Source organism: Leptosomus discolor, chromosome 5 (genome assembly GCF_034619465.1).
Source record: "Leptosomus discolor isolate bLepDis1 chromosome 5, bLepDis1.hap2, whole genome shotgun sequence".
Taxonomy (NCBI): Eukaryota; Metazoa; Chordata; class Aves; order Leptosomiformes; family Leptosomidae; genus Leptosomus; species Leptosomus discolor.
The window spans coordinates 17,862,120-17,878,770 of record NC_141395.1 but is presented as its reverse complement, the minus strand read 5'-3'; the positions used below and the strand labels follow the sequence as shown (position 1 = coordinate 17,878,770).

Here is a 16,651-nt window from a genome sequence, read left to right as displayed (position 1 = left end):
CAGCTTTAAGGGAAGAGGCTGGATCTGAGCACTTGGCCTCTGTGGGAGGGGTTGCACGTTTGTGCTACTAACCTGGGGTTGCTTCAAAGCAGCACCCATTTGTGCTGAAATTCAGCCAGGTGGCATCGGCTGGGCCCCTTTGTATCCCTGCACACTCTCAGCTTCGCCCTTGGCCCCACAGGGCAAAGACAAGAGGAGGGCTGAGCAGCAACCTAAAACGGTTTGGGTTTGGCCTGGGACCAGCTCCTCCAGCCCCACCAAGGTGACGCAGCCCCCAAAGTGAAGACATGAACACGGGGCTGGCTGTGGGAAAGCTGATTTCGGGACTCTGAAACAGGGACTGGGGAGGGAATAGGCTCTGGCTGGCTCGTTCTGTGGGGCAGTGTGCACACCCTGACCCCTGGCTCTGTGGCGTTGGGAAGGAGGTACAAAGCCTGCCCACTCCTCGATCACATTTCAGGTACCTGTGGCTCTACCAGCCCATCCAGGACTTTTGTTCCTGGCACAAAGCAAGCCTGGCAACAGGGACTGCCAGCAGTGGGCCAAATCCCTCCTTCAGCCAAACAGGGCCTTGCCTGCTAGAAGGAGAGGAGGAAGCACCTCCAAAAGGGATTTCTGCATCTCTGCCCTGCCTGGCTGCAGAAATTCACATGGGAGTTAACATCAAGCTCTTGAGAAGATAGTCATAAACAGCCAAAACCTCTTATCTGCCCCCACATGCAGGCCTGTGGTAGCTCCAGGGCCCCACATCTCGTCCTCTGGCAGGAGGGACAGTCATGCCCACCCAGGAATGATGTCCAAGCAGATCAGTGACTTGGCATCGCAGCCTGGCAGAGCAGGAGCTGTGGCACCAGCCTGCAGCCCGAGGGACAAAGAGCTGCCTCTTGGGAGTGGCTTTTTTTTTTCTGAAACACTCTGGATTTGCAGTACTGTCTATGCCAGGCCCTGGTCAGGAGGGCTCTGGACCAGCAGCTGGATAGTGGGGCGACTAACAGGCGAAGGGACTTGAGAGCCAAGAGTCGTGTTGTGCACTTCACAGAGGGTATTCACAAACCAGTGAAGACTTCAGTCTTTTTGTTGTCCCTTCAAAGACCAGCAGCTCTTTAGCACTGCAGCACCCCAGTGTCCTGCCCCAGGGAAGTGCCCTTCTGGGGCACCCCCAGGCTGCCCCGTGAGGAAGGGGATTCACATCCAGGAGCCTCAGCAGCTTACGGCAATCCCAGCACTGGGGCCGGGGCAGCAGCACCCAAGTCTGGGGAGCAGCAAGAGCCGATTCCCTCTCCCCGCTGAAGGCTGGCAGCTCTGACTCTCCACGTGTTTTAATAAAAAGCCAAGGCCTTGGAGAGGTAGATGTGAACAGAGACCTGGCCTGCGTGGCTGCGCAGCTCCATGGCATCCCCGGAACAGCCACGTCCTTGTCCCAATCCTCTCGGCGTGACAGGGGAAAGCTGGCCCCTGCTCACAGCAGGATGGACTGTATGTTTGCAATGGCTCCTTTGGGATCTGTCTTGTAGAGCATGAAGTGGCCCTGCACCTGGGCAGCGCTGATCTGTTTGGAGACGGCCAGTGCCTGCTCCGCAAACCACTCGCCTGCCGCCGGGGGCTGCTCGGGGTAGAAGCGCTGGAACATGCGGGCCAGCTGCCAGTGGGAGCAGTGGCCCACGTACTGCTTGAGGTCCACGCGGCCGGGACGCACCAGGGCTGGGTCCAGCCTGTCGAGAGACACAGGGGTGCCTTGAAAACCCAAACAAAGTGTCTTTGCAGGGTGGGTCCTGCAGGAAGCCCCCCTCTAGCACAGCCAGTGTCATGTCTGCAAGGTGCTCTGCACTGTGAGATGGTAAAAGTGGGGAAGAGGTTTGTCCCTGGGGGGTTGAGGGGGGAAATAACCCAAAAGAAGTGAGAGAGCTGGGGAAGGGCTGGCTCCAGAGGACAAGCGTGTTCTGGGAACAGCCATGCCCATCTCTGTCCCAAGAGCAACCTCTGAACCTCGGTCTGGAGTGAGGCAAGCCTGCCACAGGGCAGCGTCTGGCCAGGTGCCGGGAGCCCGGGCTGCATCCTGCCAACCCACCGGGCTGCACGTGGGGCCAGCGTTCCACTCGCAGCACGGCCGCAACCCCAAAATGTGCAGATCCCCACAGGCAGGAAGCTGGTACCGCTCCTGAAGAGCACAACCATGGTCTGAACAGCAAGGAAGCACCTGAGGCTCCAGCGAAAGGGATCCTGATTAGCAATCAAAAGATTTGCATCCCAAGGGAGGATTCGGGAAACGTGAGCCCCCAGTCTTCACGCTGGAGGATGCAAATAGCCCTCCATAAAGCCCATCAAAAGGGAGCAAGGTTTTCCCAGAGGGCAGCTCTGACCTGTCCACGTAGTTGGTGGTCATGAAGACAATCCTGGCCTCTGTGGAGGCCACACCATCCAGCGCGTTGAGGAGGCCGCTGAAGGTCAGGCGTCCCATGCCTTGGTACACAGCCGGGTCTGGGGACAGAGGTGTCCGAGATCATACCCACTGGCCACTCATCCCGCACAGCCTTGCGGGCCACCTCCCTGTCGCCTGAGGCTTAAGCCAAGCTCCCTGCTCTCCCCTTGGCCCAAAGCTGACCCTCCGCCTCTCCCTGCCTGGCACCACGTTCACCTCCCCTGCCCATCTGCACCCCTGGGAACCCAAAATGAGACCGAGGAGGAAAGCCACCTCTTCCCTCACGCTGAAAATAGCTGGGCAGCAGAAGTGTCTTTGCCCGAGGATAAAGAACCCAAATTTCCCTTTATATAGCCTAGCCAAAACGGGGCGAGGTCCAGCTTGGGCCCTGAGGCCCCAGAGAGCTGCCCACTCGTGGTCTGTGCTGGTGTGGCAGCGCAGCCCAGAGTCCACACCCCTCCCCAGATGGCAAACCTCCCTCCTGCTGCAGGCCCGGGACCAGGGGCACCGCTCACTCTCGGCAGCGAGGTCCCGGCTGACGAAGGCAGCATCCACGTCCTCCAGCAGGATGATGCTCTGCTGCGGTGCCACGCTCAGGAGGTGATTGAGCCGGTCATCGGAGAGGCTGCGGTCGCTGAGGCTCAGCAGGCAGATACTGTACTGCAGCTCCCCGGCCAGGGCTGTGCTGGGAAGGACACAAACCCCAGGGGTGAGTCACAGCGAGAACGCCTGGAGCAGAGGAAGAACCAGATCTCCCTGCCCAGCAGCAGGGGAGAGGGCAGAAGCATCCTGCCCCAGTGGGGATCAGATATGGGGGTGGGTGGGAGCCCCTGCTCAGCCCCCTGGCGCCACGCAGCGCTGTGCAAAGCGAGGGCGCAAACACAACCGGCACCGCGCAAGAGGCACAGCCCACTCCTGCATTTCAAATCCAAACTCACCCACACCCTCTCACCAGAGCCTGCTGTGCCCCAGAGCAGGCAGCTGGCGGGAAAAGTGCTGGTAACCAGCTGGCAATACTCACATGAAGCTGCTCTTCCCACAGCCAGGAGGACCATACAGCAGGTAGCCTCTTCGGTAAGGGATCCCTAGGAAGACAGTGTCCTTTTAGGAACCAGCTGGGTGGCTCTGAGCTCTCTCCCCCAGGGCCGTGGGGAAGCATAGAGGGCACACCAGGGGAAGGCAAGCAGCAGGGAAAACCAGAGAGAACCACGGGCATCCTGCCCCACCCCAAAGCAGCGTCGCAGGGGCAACGAACTCCATGGCTTAGTGTGGTTTCCAGGACTGGATTGAACCAAAGGGAGTTTGTCCCTCTGCAGACCCAGGCCTGGCCTCAGCACCTGGGCTCGCTCGTTTGCAGGCTGTGCCCGAGGTGGTGCCCCACAGCCACGGCTGCAGTGGGGTAAGGAGCCGCGCTGGGCACACACAGGGGACGCCGCAGCGGAGCCTTGCCTCTCTCGCTGTACCACTGGGGGTTGCTGATGAACTCCTTCACGTCCTGGACCAGCCTCTCCGATACACCTTCCTCCAGCACCACGGAGCTGAGAGGCCGGCGGCGGCGGGGGAAGCCAAACTGCCGCCACTCTGCTCCCATGGCCGTGTACATGATCGTCCGCCCCTCCTGCTGCTGCAGCGCCAGCTCCCGGGCTGCAGAGAGAGGCAGAGGGGAGAGCTGGCAGGGAAAAGGATCTCCCGTGAAGGCCTGGGCACCTCCAGGGAGCAGGCTGTTCCCAGCAGGACGCCCCGCAGCTCCCCTACAGACCTTCCCGGAGGATATTGAAGAAGATCTCCCGGTTGGTGCCCAGCGCAGTGAAGGTGACGGACTCCCAGGGGGTCCCTGTGTGCAGGTCGATCATCTGCTTCTCCCGGTTGCGCTCGACACGAATCCACTTCCTGCGGTACCTGGGGCAGGAAGACGGGGTTGGGGGCCGGTGGTCCAGCAGCACTCAGCTGCGCCCAGCCCGGGTGGTGCATGAAGAGGAACACGTATCTCGGGTAAAGAAATTACCTCACACGGGTGAGTACAGGCTCCTCTCACCGCCCTCAATCTCCTCTCCTAATGCAGGCCCAAGGAGGAGGCAGGATCCTCCCTGCTGCCTCCACGGGCCCCCCAGCTTGGAGTTTCCTTGCCCAACTGAAGGTCAATCCCCAGACTGCTTTCCCCTGCCCTCCCTTACCAGATGAAATGGTTCCCAGGGCTGGGGACGAAGTCAAACTTGGTGCTGACACGCCCGCTTTCATGCTGCAGGTACGACGTCTCAACGCTGAGGTGCTGCGTGTGCTTGGCGTGGTGGGAGATCCAGTTCAGCAGCCAGTGGTAGCTCTTATCTTTGCTGGGCACCTCCAAGGTGATCATATAATGGCGCCTGAAAGCCACCAGCCCAAACTGGGCCCCTTTCCGGGCTAACGCCAGGGCTGTTCCCACCCCAACAAGGCCAAACCCAGCCCCAAAGTACGGGTTGTCCTTCAGTGCCAAGACAAAGTCAGAAAAGGGCATTGTGGGAGGTTAAGCAGCTCCTTTCCACAGCATCGTCTCTGCGCTCTGGAAACAAACCTGCAGAGAAAGAGAAGGACTGAATGGCAGTGGGAGGCACAATGGATTGCCCGCGGTTCCCTAGCCTTTATTGTGGCCAGTTCTCAAGGCAAAAGGCAACCTGGAACATCCAGATCCCCCACGCCCCTGCTTATCTTTTTACTGGGGGTTCAGGCAGCTATTGGCTGCAGGAGCCTCGTCCCTCTCTGTGGCCTCTGGGTGAGCCAGGCAGGAGGGGGCCAGGAGCTGGAGCAACCAAGCATCTGCCACTTCTCCAGTCATGACACAAGCCCAGCGTTTTACACGGTTTTACGCTTTAAATAGCTAGAATCACTGCGCACTGCAATTATTTAAGGTTTATCGTTTGGAAAAGCTGAAGCACATCCCCAGGCTGAGCCGAGAGCCAGTTCTTTGCTGCTGGCAACGGGCACGCGACTGTGGCGGAAGCAGCATCTCCACGTCTGGATAAAGGACACCGGCCACAAGCTTAGGGGGCTTGACGTTTCCCCAGTGCCCTCAGCAGGCGTCTGTCACGTACAGGGGATGAAGGGGAGCCTCCCCGACAGACCCACCGACACAAGCAAGGTCCCACCTCCCCTAGAGCAGGGTCTGGCCCCGCAGCAAAGCTCCCTCCCCGGGCAGGGCCTCCCCTGCCCCAGAGGAAGACCCCGGGCCCACGGCAGGGTCTCTGCCCCGCAGCCCGGCCCTCCCGCCCCCCGCAGCGCGGCCTCAGCCCCGCGGCAGGAGCCCACCTTCCCCTACAGGAGACCCGGCCCCACACCGGCCTCCCCCACGGCGGGGCCTCTGCTCCCCTCACCCCCACGGCGGAGCCCCCTCCCTCCGGCAGCAGCTCGCCCCCCGCCGGCCCCGGCCCCGGCCCCGCTGCCCCTCACCTCCGCACGGCGCCGCTCTGCCCCACGCCGCTCCGCTCTCTATGGCCCCGACCCTCACTTCCGCCCGGCGCCGCTTCCGGCTGGCTGCCGGCTCGCACCATAGAGTGGGGCCGGGGCGGGCGGTGGGGTAGCGCAGAGCGGCCGCGCGAGCTGCACAAAGGGTGACGCTCCCTCCCGCCCGGCGCGCATCACCGAGATGTGTCAGGGCTGGATGCACCGAGGCCCAGCTTGAGGCCCCGGCCGGCCCCGGGGCGGCGGTGACAGGCCGGGGTTGCGGTGCGAGTGGGCTGGGACGGCCCCGGCCGTGCGGGGACTGGCGGTGGGCACCTCCTCGCTGGAGGCTGGGCCTAGGTCTGGGGGCTGGGCTCGGGCTTGAGGCCACCTGAGCCCGGGTCTGGGGGCTAGGCCTGGGTCTGGGCCTGGGTCTGGGCCCGGGGAGCAAGGTCTGGGGGTTGGGCTCAGGGAGAGGCCCCCGGACGGCTTCGGGGAGGGCACAGGGGTCCTTGCACCCCCGTCTCCCCCGTGGCAGTGGGTTTCACCAGCAGCCTGCTTGGGGCACGGCAGAAGGGAGCCAGCGTTGAGATACCCCGGTTCATACCCCTGCTTGGGGACTGGCACCGCAGGCTACCTCCCAAAATCCTGTAGGACCTCTGGGCCTCTGCGTTCTCCCTCGCTTAAAGCACTTTCTTCTGTTTCAGAGTGAGAGTCCCTCCTGCCCGGCACCAAGCCAGTGCCCGGTGGCAATGAGCGCAGAAGTGGCTGTGTCTGAGGGTGCCAGCAGGGAGATGGAGGCCCTCTGCTCGGAGCTGCTCCTGCCCACGCCAGGAGAGGCAGGAGCAGTGGGAAGCCCTGGTGTGGCCAGCACCCGCCTGGCTGGGACAACCGCGCTGACTGCCGGCCCGGACTTGTTGCTGGCAGAGGCGTCGATGCCCGGGGAAGGGGCTCACGCTGAAGGAAGCAACGTGGAAATATTAATCGAGGCAGTGGCTGGCAACGTGACACTCAGCAATGCGGCCAGTGCCACAGGTATGGGGGGCAGGGAGGGCAGTGTGGTGCTCAATGGAGGGCAAGAGGTCTGGCAGGGCCCCTGTCCCTTCCTGCCAGCACCCTGGGGACGCCACGGTGCCCTTGTGTCTCTGACCCCGTGTGCATCATGAGTCTCGTGCCACCATTCAGTGCAGACCTGTCACAACCTGGGTGTGTGTATGGGGAGGGGTAGCTGTGGGAGTTGTGTGCCAGGTGAGGGGGTCACTCCAGGCTGTCAGTAGGGACCAGGTGGAGATCTCTGCTGCCCTGAGCGCACTTCTCACCCAAGTCCAGGATGGGCACATCCTGCTGGGAATTGGGCCGAGCTGGCCTCACGTCTCTGTGTGCCTCAAAGGTGCTAAGGGACAGACCTGGTCATCATGGTCACCTCAGTGGTGGTGTCCTCTTTCTTACGGGAGGTGTCCTGGGATACCTCAGGCAAGGGGAGGGCTGTCATTCTCCAAACTGTAATTTGTGGCAACAGCAGTTTATCCTCCTTGTTCAGAAATGGAACTGAACCACCAGTCCTCAGCTCTGGGCCTCATGAAAGCCCTTTCTAACCCACACCCCTCGCTTTCTGCAGAGGTGCTGGTCAAAGTGGTGGAGCTGTATTTCTGCGAAAGGTGTGGCCAGAGCTTTCCGGAGGCCTCCCTGCTGTCCCAGCACCAGTGCCTACTGCTGCCTGCCCCGGGGCACTTGGAGCTCACTGGGGCACTGTTGGCTTCTGCCAGTGAGAGCCAGAGCGAGCTGGGAGGCTCAGAGCTGCCTGCAGCCAGCGTCCAGGAGGGCTCCGCTCCCGAGCGCCTGTTGTGCCCCATCTGCCAGGAGGCATTCACGCAGCCTGGCGAGCTCAAGGAGCACTTCAAGACCCACCGAGCCCCGCTGGGAGCCCTGCCCTGCCCCGAGAAGGGCTGCTGCTTTGCCACGGAGGACCGCAAGCAGCTGCGCAGCCACCTGCGCCGCCTGCACGGTGCCTGCCCCGTGTCCTGCGCCTCCCGCGCCTGCCCGCTGCTCTTCCCCAGCCGCCCGGCCATGGAGCAGCACCGCCGCACCCACTTCCCCTTCCACTGCCGCCACTGCGACTTCGTCACAGCCAACGCCAAGCTCTTCTGGCAGCACAGGAAGGGCCATGTGGTGGAGCCCCCCACCGAGACGCCCTCGACAGGCAGCCCCCCTGGCTCGGCCCGCCACCAGCTCGAGCAGCGCTGCATCCTGCCATTGGGTACGGCTTGGGGCGGGGGGTGTCGGGGCCTGGGGGTGCTGCAGAGGCTGACTGTCCCCCTTCGTCCCAGTTACAACTGGGAAGAGTGGAGGGTGAGGCTGTGCTGCAGGAGGGCCAGGGAGCCCTGCGTTCCTTCCTGCCTGCGGCACGGTTTGTGCCCCCCATCTCAGCCAGGAGGTTTTTTTGCACAGTGTGGGTGAGGGGGGTGGTGGCTCCCTCTTGCCTAGAGCATGATGATATCTGTCTTTCCCCACTGAAGCAGCAGAAGGGCAGGAGGAGGCTGGGAATTGCCACCCTGGCTGGGAAGACACCGCAGCAGAAGCCAGGCCGACAAAGCCCACAGGCACTGGGGAGGGCTCCTCAGAGGGGCAGAAAGCGTCAGCTGGAGAAGAGGACTCGGACAGTGGTGGGGACGAGTCGCCGGAGGAGGATGGCGAGAGCCCCTGCGAAGTCGAGGCCAAAGAGGACGGGAAGGTGGCTCCTGAGAAAGCCAGAGTGCCGCGGGCACAGCACTTCAAAGGTAGGATGCAGGGCCCTACCAGCAGCTGCTGGGGCTTTGTGTTGTGAACAAGCAGCACAGCCTCGAGCCTGGCGGGAAAACGTGGGCCAGGCTGGTGGGGCCTGGTGATCCTGTGCCATCCAGCAGCCCCACGTCTTCTTCACATACTAGTGCACTGTCCCCCCTGCCTTCTACCCAAGCAAACACGTCCCTTCTTTTGCCCGTCCATAACCACTGCCAGCCTCAGGCAAAAGTCTGTCTGGCTTTGTGGACCAGGGGCCCGTGGGCAGGCCTGATTTAGGCTGCGCTTTGCTAGTTTTGAGCTGTAAAGAGCTCACCTGAACCATGCTTGGGGTGGGGACAGTCCATCCAAGTAGGTGGCTGCTGTGGGACCATATATGTGTATAAGCCCTCACCCCTGCACAGCTGGATCAGGGAGAGAACATCTGCCTGTGCTCTCCATCTCTTCCCTGCTGATGGCTCCGCCTCCTCTGCTCTCACAGGGGATGTCGCAGAGGGCTCCGAGTACCTCTACAAAACCCACATGTGCCCCGAGTGCAAGCGATGCTTCAAGAAGCGGACGCACCTGGTGGAGCACCTCCACCTGCACTTCCCCGACCCCAGCCTGCAGTGCCCCAACTGCCACAAGTACTTCACCAGCAAAAGCAAGCTGAAAATCCACATGATGCGGGAGACGGGCGAGAAGGCCCATCGCTGCCCGCTCTGCCACTACAGCTCGGTGGAGAAGAATGCCCTCAACCGCCACATGGCCAGCATGCACGAGGACATCTCCAACTTTTACTCTGATGTTTACTCCTGCCCCGTCTGCAATGAGAAGTTTCGGCTCAGCCAGGCCCTCAAAGAGCACTTGAAGACTCACAAAGCCGAGCCCAAGAGGCTGAGCTGCTTCCAGGGGGGCTGCGACTACTCCGCAGAGGACCGCAAGGAGTTTGTCCGTCACCTCAAGGATGCTCATGGCATCAAGGCGGTGGAGTGCAAGTACTATGCCTGCTCCCTGCTCTTCGGCACGGCTGAGGCCATGGAGGCTCACCGAAAGACCCACTATGCCTTCCACTGCCAGCAGTGTGACTTCATCTGCTCCAACAAGCACGTTTTCCGCAAGCACAAGAAGCAGGGGCACCCGGGCAGCGAGCAGCTCCAGTGCAGCTTCTGCCCCTACGCCACTTTCAACCCCGTGGAATTTCACGACCACGTAGGCAAGATGCACGCCAACGAGAAGATCCACAAGTGCACCGAGTGCGCCTTTGCCACCGCGCACAAGAGGGTGCTCATCCGGCACATGCTGCTGCACACTGGTGGGTGTCTGCTGCGGGGGTCCCGAGAGCTGAGCTGGGATGGGGGGGCTTCTGTCCCGGCTCCGGGTGGGCAGGGAGGGCTCGGTCAGGGCTTCCGGGTCCCATTGCCGGCTCTGCCACCCTAGCATCACTTGGCTGAAGTCGTGGCATGCGCCGGTCCCTGCTGTTCCCCCCAGCTCCTGCTGAGCTGGTTTCCCTGCAGGGGGAGGCAAACCACGTTGCTTTTACCTGGCCATCACGCTGAGGGCGTTCTTGTGTTGCGTGTAGGAGAGAAACCCCACAAGTGTGAGCTCTGCGACTTCACGTGCCGGGATGTGAGCTACCTGTCCAAGCACATGCTGACCCACTCCAATGACAAGAACTTCATGTGCACTGAGTGCGGGTACATCACCAAATGGAAGCACTACCTGAACGTCCACATGCGCAAGCACACTGGAGATCTCCGGTATGACCCTGGCTCCTTGGCCTGGCAGCATAGTCAGGGCTTTCCAAATCCTGCCTCAGGGGTCTGCTGCTCTGGGCTGCAATGTGTGCCATGCTCTCTCATGCCAGGGGGATGGCTACAGCCTGCTCTGTCTGGCACCTAAGAAATGTGGTCTTTGAGCTTGCAGGTTGTTGCCAGCACAGCGCTGTGGAGGCAAAGTTATTTTTGGTGTCTCTGTGCCACCAAGAGGGTGTATTACCACGTCAGTGCAGCTCTGAGTTTGGGTTCACAGGTTCTGCCAATGTTGGTGGGCCAAGGCCAGCTTGGGCACATGCAGGACTCTGCCAAAACATGTTTTTCACCTCCATATTATCACCTTTGGGTCTAGTCTTCCTTCAGAGATGCTGGAGGTGCGGCTGGTGTGACACATGGGGGTGGGGGTGATGTGGTCACTGTATGGAATGCTCAGGGAAGTTATCTGCCATCCCCAGGCTGGGGGTATAAAGCACCGGCAGTGCCAAGGGCTGCCGCAGGGAGGAATTGCGTGTGGTAAGAGCTGCCAGGACGGCAAAGGCCAGATCTGGCAAAGAGAACAGCACCCTTCCCCGTGTGTCGGGGACAGGGAAGCAGAGCTCAGCGTGCCTGGCAGGGCTCGGTCTGCCCCGGTTCGTCATGCTGCCTGACCAATTCCGCTTTCCCCACAGGTACCAATGCAACCAGTGCTCGTACCGGTGCCACCGTGCTGACCAGCTGAGCAGCCACAAGCTGCGGCACCAGGGCAAAAGTCTGATCTGCGAGGTGTGCGGCTTCGCCTGCAAGCGCAAGTACGAGCTGCAGAAGCACATGCAGGCAAAGCACTCACAGAACTACCAGGTGCCCATCTTCCAGTGCCAGTACTGCACCTACCAGACCAAGTACAAGCAGGCGCTGCTCAACCATGAGAACTGCAAGCACACCAAGCAGAAGGAGTTTCGCTGCGCCCTCTGCTCCTACTGCACCTTCAGCAACACCAGCCTCTTCTTCCACAAGCGCAAGATTCATGGCTACGTCCCCGGTGACAAGGACTGGCTGGAAAACTACGCCAGCAAGGAGCTGGAGATCAGCTCATCCGAGGCGCTCTTTGGCTGCGAGCTCGGCGCAGCCCTGCGTGTGGATGCCCACTCGCCCCTTGCCGGCAAGGAGCAGTGGGCAAAGGCAAAGCCGTCCCAGCTGGAGTCCCAGAGGGAAGAGGGCTACCAGCAAGCGCTCGTGGTGCCCCTCCTTAGGCAGGATGCCGCTCCACCGGAGAGCGGCAGCGAGGCGGAGAGAGGTGTGGGCGAGGGGGAGCAGAGCCGTCCTGTTGCTGGCGATGCCCAGGGAGATGACTGTGTGCGAGAAGACGCTGCCACGGGCTCAACTGAGCTTGCTGCTTCTGAGCATGTGGCAGAGAGCTGCACCTTGCACTTGGAGGCGCTGAACGTCTCATCTGACCCCCTCCTGGAGCATTTGACTGGAGAAGCCTGCGCGGCACAGCCAGAGAGTGTGGAAATGCTGTCCTGTAAGGAGCCTCCCGCAGCCTATGAGATGCTGGGCTCCCAGGATGACCTTGGCTTGGAGGACAATGACAATACGCTCGAAGACATCCCAGACTTTGAGGAAGAGGAGGCAGACGTACGGGAGGATGAGGCGGTGAAGCTGGAGGGCAGTGTAGCGGCAGGAGACAGCCAGGGAAAAGGTGCCCTGAGGCAGGCCACGGGCCACCTCGAGGGGTCCTGCTTGGACCACCACAGGCTGGTGGCAGACACCGAGATGAGAGAGACCGGCCAAGCAGAGCTGCCGGATGCCTGGCTCAGCATGCTAAAGACAGCTGAGCAGAGCCACCTGCCTGTCCCAGAGGATGTGGCCACCTCCGGCGATGATGCCAGAGGTGGCTCAGAGTCGGTGCTGAAGGCTCTGCGGAAGCAGGACAAGGAGCAGGCAGAGACGCTGGTGCTGGAGGGCAGGGTGCAGATGCTGGTGGTGCAGTCGGAGAGCCAGGTCTTTAAGTGCGAGAAGTGCTCATACATCACGCGGAAGGAGAAGTCCATGTCCCTGCACTCCAAAGCCAGCTGCCAGAGCCGCCGGGCACCGCTCGTGTGCCGCGAGTGCGGCGCCAGCTTTAAGCAGCAAAGGGGGCTCAACACCCACCTCCTCAAGAAGTGCCCGGTTCTCCTGAAGAGGAACAAGATCCTCAAACCGGCTGGTCAGGAGCCACTTGGGTTGTGCCAACCTGTTGACCAGCTTGGTGATAATGGTACAGAAACAGCAGAGAGCGAGAAGGGAGGCTCGGAGGAGTCCAGGCATGCCGAGAGCCCTTGGGAAGCTAAACTGCTGCCTGATAAGACGCAGGCAGCAGGCAGTCCTTTGGCTGGGGACCGGGCATCGGGCTGTCCTGCCCCTGAGGAATCCCTGCCGAGTGACAGCACAGAGGTGGCAGAAGAGCCTCCCCAGCAAGCTGATGGGGCTGAGCCTGGTGGAGCTGCTTGTGTCCCCCAGCCTGGGAAACCCTTGGAGAAATACCGGCTGGAGGGAGGGAAGCTGCGCTGCAACACCTGCTCCTTTGTGTGCTCCCGTGTCTCCACCATCACCTCCCACGTGGAGGATGGGTGCCGGAGCCTGGAGCAGTTCTGGTGCTCCCTGTGTCCTGAGGCCTTCCGCTCCCGGCGGGCCCTCAAGAGCCACTGTGCTGAGAAGCACATCGTGCGTCCTGAGGAGGATGGACCCCAAAGCACCAAGGTCCCTGAGGAGGACCCGGCCGGCGTTGACACCAGCCAGCCCAATGAGCTCCCGCTGGATGTGGCCCCCCCAAAAACCACCCTGCCCAAGAGGAGGCGTTTCTCCTGCCCCACCTGCCCCTTCACCTGCCACCAGGAACGGGCCATGAAGACGCACAAGAAGAGGGGCTGCGTGGCGCTGGGCGAGTTCCGCTGTGCCTCCTGCCCCTTCACCTCCAAGGCGGCCAAAGCCTTGCGGCTGCACCGCAAGCTGCACCGCAAACACTACAGCAAGCGGCCGCAGCTGCAGTGCCGCCAGTGCGAGTTCACCTGCAAGCAGGCCCGCTGCCTGCGGCAGCACGTCCGCATCAAGCACGAGGGGGTGAAGCCGCACAAGTGCCGCTACTGCGAGTTCAGCACCACCCGGCGCTACCGCCTGGAGGCCCACCAGTCCCTGCACACTGGCGTGGGGCGCATCGCCTGCGGCATCTGCAGCCAGACCTTCGGCACCAACTCCAAGCTGCGCATCCACCGCCTGCGGGTGCACGAGAAGACGCCCACCCACTTCTGCCCGCTCTGCGACTACAGCAGCTACCTGCAGAACGACATCACCCGCCACGTCAACAGCTGCCACCGCGGCGAGCTCAACTTCGTCTGCTCCCGCTGCGAGGCTCGCTTCAGCTCCGAGACGGCCCTCAAGCAGCACGTCCTGCGGCGGCATGAGGAGAAGGTGTCCTACGGCTGCCCGCGCTGCGGCTTCGTGTGCCACAGCGAGGCCACGCTCAAGTGCCACGTGCAGAAGCAGCACCCGCACCTGGAGTGCAGCACCTGCAAGGAGACCTTCGCCACCCGGGAGGCTCTGGAGGAGCACAAGACGCAGCATTTCAGCCACCGCTGTGAGCTGTGCAGCTTTGCAGCCAAGGAGCGGCAGCAGCTGGTGTGGCATTACGTGGAGAGCCACGAGCCGGCCGCCCCTCAGGACAAACCCCTGCAGTGCCCCTTCTGTGACTTTGCCTGCCGCCACCAGCTTGTCTTCGACCAGCACATGAAGGGCCACGGGGGCACCCGCGTGTACAAGTGCTTGGACTGCGAGTACACCACCAAGAACAGGCAGAAGATCACCTGGCACATCCGCATCCACACCGGCGAGAAGCCCTACAAGTGCCACCTCTGTAAATACGCCTGCGCCGACCCCTCGCGTCTGAAGGTGAGAGCCCTGCTTGGGAACGGGGGATATATCCTACTGCATCTACGTGGGTTGGGGCAGATCCAGAGATGGGGATTTGGGGAAGAAGAAACTCCCAAGGGGAGGTTTTGTCCTCTGTCATCTTCTGCGGCTTGTACAGGAATAGGAGGCAAGTGGATAAAACTCATGTGGGTACATATGTTTCTTCCCTGCTCCCTGCTGTTGCACATTAAGGGGAAGGGGGATTTGTAGCAAAGCAAGAAGGTGGGCAGCTGTCAGAGTTCACTCCTCTTCCTGCTGATATCTCTGGTGTCCTCTGGGTGCAGACTTGCACCCCTCGAAGCCAATTTTGGCTGCCAGCTGGCTTGCAGCATGCTCTGTGGCACCAGTTAGACCAGACCCTGCCCTCATTTCTGTAGGTGACTAGCATCCTCGTGCATGGTAAAGGGCCTTTCCTGGAACAGGAGGGCCAGGCATGAGGTAATGGAGGGGAAAATGTTCTGGTTTTGCTAAAAGAAATATTGACTTTTTTAATGGCCGGGCTGAGCTGGAGCTCTCTGGGGCCGTGTGGGCAAAGCTGCACAACATGCTCAGCTCAGGGCTAGCTCTGTTGGTTGGGCTGGGTTTTAACTCGGACTTTTCCCTAGATACCAAACTGAGGAGAAAAGCCTGTGCCATCCACAGGCTGGGACAGAGCAAGCTCAACAATGCAGGGGGGTCTTGTCCTGACCCCGCTGTGGATGCCCCCTGCCCATAGTCTGCCAGGCAAGCTGACAGCCCTCCTTGCCCCACACAGTTTGAGACGTTAGAGCTGTCTTTGAGCCCCTTGCTGGCACTCCGGAGCCCTGCACATTCCCAGGGCAGAGGACATGGCCTCATCCTGACTCTGCCCTCTTGTCCTGTGCCCAGTACCACATGCGGATCCACAAGGAGGAGCGGAAATACCTCTGCCCTGACTGCGGCTACAAGTGCAAGTGGGTGAACCAGCTCAAGTACCACATGACAAAGCACACGGGTGAGTGCTGCCCACGGGGGACGGGCCGTGTGGCGCCAGGGAGGGTGTTGGGGCTGTGGGGACACCAGCTCCATGCTTCCTTTACTACCAGTGGTCCAGCTGGAGACGGGAGAGGACCCCCAGCAATTGCAGGGCTGCTCGTTCTCATGTGCTGGTGGGCTGGGGACAGTGCCCTGGGGTGGGAGGGAAGGTGGGATGGTGTGGAGCCCAGGCACTGTGTGGTGCCTTGGAAATGGGGTGTCTTGGGGTGCCTGCTGACATGATGGACTGTAGGGAGAAGTTGCTGGGGACTGATGCTCTGTTACAGGGAGGGTGAGACCCACGGGATGGAGGGCACCATCCCCCTGTCCCAGTGCCATCCCCTTCCCTGTTGCCACAGGCCTGAAGCCATACCGCTGTGACGAGTGCGAGTACCGCACCAACCGGGCTGACGCCCTGCGGGTGCACAAGGAGACGCGGCACCGGGAGGCCCGCTCCTTCATCTGCGAGCAGTGTGGCAAGGCCTTCAAGACCCGCTTCCTCCTCAAGACCCACCTGAAGAAGCACAGTGAGGAGAAGCCCTACGTCTGCAACGCCTGCGGGCGGGCTTTCCGCTGGGCGGCTGGTCTGCGCCACCATTACCTGACCCACACCAACGAGCACCCTTTCTTCTGCCGCTACTGCCCCTACAAGGCCAAGCAGAAGTTCCAGGTCATCAAACACATCCAGCGGCATCACCCCGAGCGTGGGGCCAGCGACCCCAGCCAAGGGGTGGGCAAGGACCCCAGCACGCCCACCGTCCACCTCCACGCCGTGCAGAGGGAGAGCCAGGCTGAGGGGCCCCCCGGGATGGAGCAGGAAGGAGAGTGCCCTGTGGAGAAGGACAGCGCTTCACAGTGAGACTGAATCCTGACTGCTTTAAGGCCCCAGTGGCACAGGCTGGTTGTGGAGATGTACGTGTATGTATAGGCATATATGTATATGGGTTGTAAGATACGCAGCTGTATAAAAGGAATCTCTCAGCTACTTTTCATACCCTTTCTTGGGGCTGTTTGGAGCCCTGTGTGGACAGTGGGCCAGATGCCCACGGGGAAAGAGTGTAAGCACACGCCCGGCTCCCCGTCTCTCCACAGCACCACTGCACCCAGACCCGAGCCTGCCTGTCACCGAACAATTTATTAGGTTGCTTACAGAAAAAGGACGAGGCAAGGGTTAGGAGCCAGGGGCTGTGATGGGCCTCTGCAGGGTCAGGGGGCAGTGAGGACTGACTCCTCTCTCAGCTCTGCCCAGGCCTGGGCTTTGCTTGGTTCCAGCCTTGCTCCCCTGGCCAGGGGGGACCAGCCCCTGTGGCATTGACAGGTCACCGTGCACCATCTCTCCTCCTCCCCGCAGCCAAGCTGTGCCCATGGG

The 16,651-nt window shown here is 61.5% G+C and overlaps 2 protein-coding genes across 2 annotated transcripts; one reads left to right on the top strand and one right to left on the bottom strand.

Moving 5' to 3' along the window:
- Positions 1–1,454: 1,454 nt before the first annotated feature.
- Positions 1,455–4,913, bottom strand: BCS1L (BCS1 ubiquinol-cytochrome c reductase complex chaperone). Its single transcript, XM_009959991.2, has 7 exons — positions 4,594–4,913; positions 4,179–4,318; positions 3,869–4,063; positions 3,441–3,504; positions 2,935–3,104; positions 2,361–2,478; positions 1,455–1,712 (listed from the first exon to the last, which is right to left on the bottom strand). The coding sequence occupies exons 1-7, from the start codon at positions 4,911–4,913 to the stop codon at positions 1,460–1,462; spliced, it is 1,260 nt and encodes a 419-aa protein (XP_009958293.2). The 3' UTR covers positions 1,455–1,459.
- A 1,672-nt stretch (positions 4,914–6,585) lies between these two features.
- On the top strand, positions 6,586–16,141 carry ZNF142 (zinc finger protein 142). Its single transcript, XM_086465874.1, has 8 exons — positions 6,586–6,868; positions 7,452–8,090; positions 8,350–8,610; positions 9,093–9,905; positions 10,173–10,350; positions 11,034–14,268; positions 15,157–15,262; positions 15,642–16,141. Exons 1-8 carry the CDS (start codon positions 6,586–6,588, stop codon positions 16,139–16,141), a joined length of 6,015 nt encoding a protein of 2,004 aa, XP_086322000.1.
- The last annotated feature ends 510 nt before the right edge of the window (positions 16,142–16,651 follow it).

Excerpts from the sequence above, each read along its gene's own strand:
- ZNF142 (XM_086465874.1), top strand. The coding sequence starts at position 6,586 with ATGAGCGCAGAAGTGGCTGTGTCTGAGGGTGCCAGCAGGGAGATGGAG. Across the intron at positions 6,869-7,451 it reads CAATGCGGCCAGTGCCACAG|AGGTGCTGGTCAAAGTGGTG; the intron begins GTATGGGGGGCA and ends CGCTTTCTGCAG. Across the intron at positions 15,263-15,641 it reads CCACATGACAAAGCACACGG|GCCTGAAGCCATACCGCTGT; the intron begins GTGAGTGCTGCC and ends CTGTTGCCACAG.
- BCS1L (XM_009959991.2), bottom strand. The coding sequence starts at position 4,913 with ATGCCCTTTTCTGACTTTGTCTTGGCACTGAAGGACAACCCGTACTTT. Across the intron at positions 3,105-3,440 it reads TGTGGGAAGAGCAGCTTCAT|CACAGCCCTGGCCGGGGAGC; the intron begins GTGAGTATTGCC and ends TGTCCTTCCCAG. Across the intron at positions 1,713-2,360 it reads ACCACCAACTACGTGGACAG|GCTGGACCCAGCCCTGGTGC; the intron begins GTCAGAGCTGCC and ends GTCTCTCGACAG.